Consider the following 5,795-nt stretch of genomic DNA (forward strand, 5'->3'; position numbering starts at 1 on the left):
GGATTATATTTATATGCTGCCTTTTTCCTTTCATGTAACTCAGAGCTGCATACACCATTCTCCTTTCCTTCTCACCATCTTATCAATGACAACCCTGTGAGGGAGGCTGGGCTGAGAGTCTGTGACTGGCCCAAAGTCACCCAGTTGGCTCCATGGCTGAATGAGGACTTGAACCTGGGTCTCCTGGATGGCTAGTCCGGCACTCTCACCACCCCACCAAAGCGGCTCTCACCTCTGTCAGGATCAGTATGTTGCTTGTATAATGTGGGGGTGGGTGGTGGGCAGGGATAGTAAGAAGAATGTGGAGCAAGAAAAGAGGTCCTTGTGTGTGATTTCAGGTGACCACCTAATGCTTGCTTAACACAGCATGAAATCTGTGGAAACTGACTACCTAGATAATAAGTTACCAAGAAATTTTTACTGCCAAGTGTAAATAGGAACAAAAAAATAGAAATCAGAGCATTTAGCTATAATGAACTACACCTATAGCAGATGGCTGGCTAGATGCCATGTCTCTCCTCTCCCCGCCTGTTTTTTCCTTTTTCCTTACACATGAATTTCTGTGGAAATCTGAAATCCGATAAGGTGAATAGTATCAAAGCCAGTGCCAGGTCACCTGCCCATACCAAATAACATACTAACAGTCCGATTGGCTGTCCGAGTCCCACTGTTCTGTATCCCAACCTTCCAGGAGAACATATAAGCTTCATTCCTCTCCCTCCTCAGAACAATCTTCGCAGCGCTCATTGAAGGCATGGCTCAACCTTCCAAGGGACAACTGGTGAGTCTCATTTCTCTCTCTCTCTCAGGCTTTTGCCAAGAAACTCAGAACCTGGAAAAGAGTTGAGGTAGCAAATGAATGAAGGTGATGTGTTGGAGCGTGTGGTGATCAGGGATCTGGAGAAGCCACAGGGAAGCATGGAAACCTTAAACAGACCATTGATCCTCTCTGTTGCTTCAAAAAGCTAATCCTACCGTGCAAGAATTCCAGAACAGGTTCTAGATGACACAACAGACTCACCACAGTCACGTTAGGTTTGGGAGGAACCTTTTCGGCATCCAACCCTCCGGTAACCACTGCCTTGCTCTCATGCTTGGCCGGGTCCTGCAGAGCTGAGCCGAGGGAAGTCCGCAAACACTCGCAAGCTCCAGTTGTGCAGCCAGCAGTGCTCCCCCTCAGCCGCAGCTGCAGCATGCAGAAGAGGGGTGCTGCAAGTGGCCACACCAGGAGGCATTCTTGGCATCCCACCTTCTTCCTTGCCTGTTGCAGGAATCTGGGAAGTCAAGCCCAGGGAACGGTACAGATTCCTACCTCCCAACAGATTCCTCACACACAAGATATCACCATGGCTTCGTTCTTGTGTCATGTGAACCTGCCCACTTTCCATGAGCTGCCTCCTTTAGCAAGGCCACCTTCGCACTTCCATGGCCACCAGCACCCTCCCTTTCATCCTCACACTCTCCTGCTGCCGTGAGAGGCAGAGGTGTAGGATCAGGGAGGCCGTGGCATCCGCTCCTCCGCCTCACCACTGCTGCTGTCTGGGCCAGGGTGAGACACAGAACAAGCAGGTTGCAGCGGCAAAGAGGAAGAGCAGCTCCAGGAGAACCTGGTCCCTGAGCCCCTCCTGGGGTGCAGCACCTCAGCAGGTGCCCAATCAAACCTATCCTGGCTGCCAGGACATTTCACAGGCTCCTCTGGCTTACTGGTTTCTGCCTGAGGGCTGGAGCATCATATGCAACCCACACTGAATTGCCCAGCTGAACCCTAGTCAAGGCTGAGAGCCCCAGAACTATTTTCCTGGGTTCATGAGCCCACGGTGGTCTTTGCATGCCCTGAACAGCAGCTCCTTATCTCAAATGACTCTTCACTCCCCTCAACTCCCCCCACACCCCATGTGCATTTGAGTGCTCATTGTTAACCATCTGGATTCCACGTGTATTTCAAAGGAATTGACATCCAGTTCTGACCGCACTGCTTTTTAGAGGTGCTGCTGCTATTTGGAACTTGACCGCATTCCAGACTGAGGCACAGACACAGAGTTGTCTGTGCATTTCATTTTTGGCATCTTAGTTTCGCTTCCTATGGACCCATAGTGCTTGCCTCTTTCATGATCGGAATGATCACCTTCGAACTAAGACACCTGTGCCTTTACCTTTTTCCTTTTGCCAGGAGACCCCTCATTGTGTTGAGTTGCCAGATGGACTTAAAGCAGGGGATAAGCTGAAGATCCAGGGCTCGGTGCCCAAGGACAGTGTCAGGTAATCCCAAATAATTCCCCCAAATTCCAGCAGTTTACCTAGATTAGAATCTCCTGATGTTTCTAAAGGCAGCTTTCTTTTCGCAGGGATCCTGGAAATTGCTGCTTTTCAGGGGAAGTGATACTACTGGTTCATTTCTTTATCATACCTAGCATTTCAGAATGCCCCCAAACTTGGAACCTTTCACTGGTGACTGGACAAAACAGCAAGGGTGGTGGCAGGGAAGAAGACACAGAGACATGAGGACGGGGGACTTTTCTGAGCCTCTAATAGAGGGGTGCGCAATAGTTGTTGTCCCAAGCACCACATCTGGTGCTTCGAGCCTGCCAGGGTCCCCAGCAATCCACATACATGCCTTTAATGTTATTTTTGTATTTATTGTATTTTATTTTGTGTTGTGAGCCGCCCCGAGGCTTCGGCAAGGGGCGGCATAGAAATGTTTTAATAAATAAATAAATAAATAAATAATGACAAAGTGGGGGTAACGACCCGCCAAGTGGCTCTGGCACTCTCACTAGCAGTGTGGACACGGAGTGCTGGGGATTCTGGGTCACTGGGGCAGCGGTCTTGGGTCACCACCACCATAAATGGTGGCAAAGCAGATGCCTCAGAGGCAATGGAGTTGCTGGCAGCAGAAGGGGCTGGGGGGCTGGGGGGTGGCACCACAGAGCTTGAGTTTTGCACCCTAGTGCTATCTCCCTGTGTTCCTCTCCTAGGTTCATTTGCAAACTTGATGACTGGACACCTGTAAAATAAGATCATGAATTATGGTGTGTAGGTAGACATTCTGTATGAAGGAAGATCCCAGATGCACACCTTACGCATCAGTCACAGCTTTCTCTCTGTTTTAGCTTCATGGTGAATTTCCTCTGCGGGAAGGAGGAGAACACAGACAATGCTTTGTTGGTGTTGGTCAAGTTGGAAGCCCCTAGTGTGGTTGTGCTGAACAGCTTCCTGAACAAGACCCTTGGCGAGAAAGACAAGTACACCAACGTTCCTTTTGCCAGAGGGCAGGACTTTGAGCTGGAGTTTGTTGTTGAAGAAGACATCTACAAGGTATGGAAAGGGCTGGGGTTCATGCTCAATCACAGAAATAACATAGCTTAAAGCAAAATTCTGTATACATCCCCAAATGTTACAAAATTTTAATACCACCGCGAATATCACACTTGGACTTAGAAAAATCAGATAGAGGGCAAAACTCCTAACAATACACCACACGGGTAGGTTGCACACTTTCAGCAGATTGATTCCCACATATGAAGACATGCAGATTCACAATACTAAGATCCCAAACACAGATCGCCACATCTAGAACTCCTCAGTGAGAGAGAATAGAGAGCTGAAGGATCATTCCGGCCCTGGGCTGCAGTCTGCTGGACATGCCTGCACCCCGCCGAACTTTAAGGGGTGCAGGCATCCTATGAAGGAGCACAAAGCTGAAGGCTGCCTTCACACTCCTCTGCCCCACAAGCAAGTCTGTGGCCACTTCTGGATGTCTAAGTGCTGCAGTTCAGAACAGGAGAGAAGGAGGCTAAGATACCACCAGGATAGTTCACGTCTTGGTGGCCCTGGTCTGTTCCCCTCCCTGTGCATAGGCAAGCAGTGGCCAGCCCGAGTGGGTGGATGTGGCCCAAGCACAGGAAGTTCTTCGCTTATAAGGCTGTCGTCTTCAGCTCAGTGGCTCACCGCAAGAGCGACCCCACATAATTCCAGCACTTGTTGAGCATGGAAAGCACAGACTTGCTAAGCCAAGCAAGCGGTAGTTCCTGATTCCTGCCTTTAAGCCAAGCCCAGCTGTGTTGGAGCTGCTTCAGCCTAAGGCCATCAAGAAAGCAAGTCAACCTACAGGATGTCCAGAGGGAATGAGGGTTCTCACATGCTCCCAGGGCTTCGAGAGGAAAGCATCTCAAATCCACAGAGCAGATATGATTGCTTCAAAATGCTCCTGGCTTCGAGCATTTGAATTGGGGAACTTTTGTTTTAAATGTTTGGACTGATTGTACATAGTCCTGAGAGGTTTCACTATAGAACAGGATATAAAATTTTAAATGGATGGATTGGTGAATGGGTGGGTGGGTGGGTGGATGCAATCAATAGCTTCAGTGCCTACAATTTTTTTGCTCTAGTTGCTGGTAGATGGCAAGGAATTCTGCCAGCGCAAGCACCGCATCCCAGCCGAGAAGGTGCACTTCCTGCAGATCGAAGGCAACGTGAAGCTCACGGCCGTGGATGTGAAGCTGCAGAAGGAAGAGCCCGTGGTGCAGGCACGCTCCATGATGCTCCGCTGTGCGCCGGCCCCCATGACCTGCTCACCATGCATGTCCTGGTACTGCTGCAGATGCTGTTGCACACCTTGCCGCTGCTGCCGTTGCCCCCGCTGTTGCTGCTCGCCCTGCCGTTGCTGTTGCTGATGAGACGGCTCAGCTGGAGCAGTGGCGCCAGCGGTGGCTCCGTGAACCCGCCTCTTGCTGCCCGTGCCGCCTCAGGAAGCAGAATGCGTGCGGGTGCTGCGGGAGAGGCCGTGCTCGTGGGTCGTCTCCTGCTTCTTGCTTTGCTCAACACCAAACCGAATGACGTGCATCGCTTTGCAGTCGGCAAAGGAACAGCGCTTCTTGCTTTGCTAAACATCACAACTGATTAAAGTGTGTTGCTCAGCATTGGTGCTCGTGTTATTCTTTTGGGGGAGGGGCAGGGGGGTTGTCTCAGGAAGTGTTCCGGGGAGAGGAAGTCTGAGAGCAGGCCTGGGAAACCTTCATCCTGCAGACAGATGCAGCCCACATCTGTGGGACGTGGCCCCTCCCAAAAGGCAGCCTCCCCGGCTGGTTGGCTTGATTTCTGGTTCAGTGAAAGGAGGAGGAGTGGGATTCTTGGCTGGCTGGCCAAGTCCATTGGACCCAGAGAGAAGCCAGGCAGTCTCTGATCATGGGGCTTTTCCTAACTGTGTGGGGAAAGTTTGTGAACAAGCTGATGCGGGAGCGGGTGGCCCCAGCATCAGTGGTTTGATCATTCAGTGTCCATGCAAGCGAGTGGGCCAACTGGGAAGAATCAGACATTCCGGGTGACTGGCTGATAAGCAGCAGGGTCCCCCTTGCAGGTGGAGCCAGTTCCTTTGTGGCAGCATGAAGGGGAGGTATTCTGCTGGAATGCATTGAGCCATCATTCCCTACAGGCCAGTAGCCTAACTTGGCCTGTTTCCTCTGATTATTTAGTTAGAGTTTTTGTATGCCGTCCCATCGCTTAATGCCTTGGGATGGCTTGATCTCGGGACGGCACTGATCTTGACTTCTTCAGTGCCTCACAAAGCTTGCGTGTCATTTCCTTCACCCAAAATCCAAGCCCCTTGGTTCACGTTACTGCCGTTTTAAAATGAAGTGTTTCTGTAAAAAATACATTGCACAAATAAGGCTGGTGTGGGTGCATTCTTTCCTCCCCCATAATACTGCACCCAGGTTTGTGAGAGAAATACCCACCTATTTGTTCTGAGTTCCAGGTGCATTCAGGATCAAAACATCCCACAATGTGGCGTAACTGGA

At 50.6% G+C, this 5,795-nt stretch overlaps 1 protein-coding gene across 1 annotated transcript; it reads left to right on the top strand.

Annotated features, from left to right (window-relative positions):
- Window positions 1–726: 726 nt before the first annotated feature.
- Window positions 727–4,921, top strand: LOC123017480 (galectin-7-like). Its single transcript, XM_044418850.1, has 4 exons — window positions 727–781; window positions 2,171–2,259; window positions 3,111–3,315; window positions 4,389–4,921. The coding sequence occupies exons 1-4, from the start codon at window positions 755–757 to the stop codon at window positions 4,671–4,673; spliced, it is 606 nt and encodes a 201-aa protein (XP_044274785.1). The 5' UTR covers window positions 727–754; the 3' UTR covers window positions 4,674–4,921.
- The last annotated feature ends 874 nt before the right edge of the window (window positions 4,922–5,795 follow it).

The sequence above is a fragment of the Varanus komodoensis genome, unplaced genomic scaffold (genome assembly GCF_004798865.1).
Source record: "Varanus komodoensis strain SLA01 unplaced genomic scaffold, ASM479886v1 scaffold93, whole genome shotgun sequence".
Lineage (NCBI taxonomy): Eukaryota > Metazoa > Chordata > Lepidosauria > Squamata > Varanidae > Varanus > Varanus komodoensis.

Excerpts from the sequence above, each read along its gene's own strand:
- LOC123017480 (XM_044418850.1), top strand. The coding sequence starts at position 755 with ATGGCTCAACCTTCCAAGGGACAACTG. Across the intron at positions 782-2,170 it reads AACCTTCCAAGGGACAACTG|GAGACCCCTCATTGTGTTGA; the intron begins GTGAGTCTCATT and ends TCCTTTTGCCAG. Across the intron at positions 2,260-3,110 it reads GTGCCCAAGGACAGTGTCAG|CTTCATGGTGAATTTCCTCT; the intron begins GTAATCCCAAAT and ends TCTCTGTTTTAG.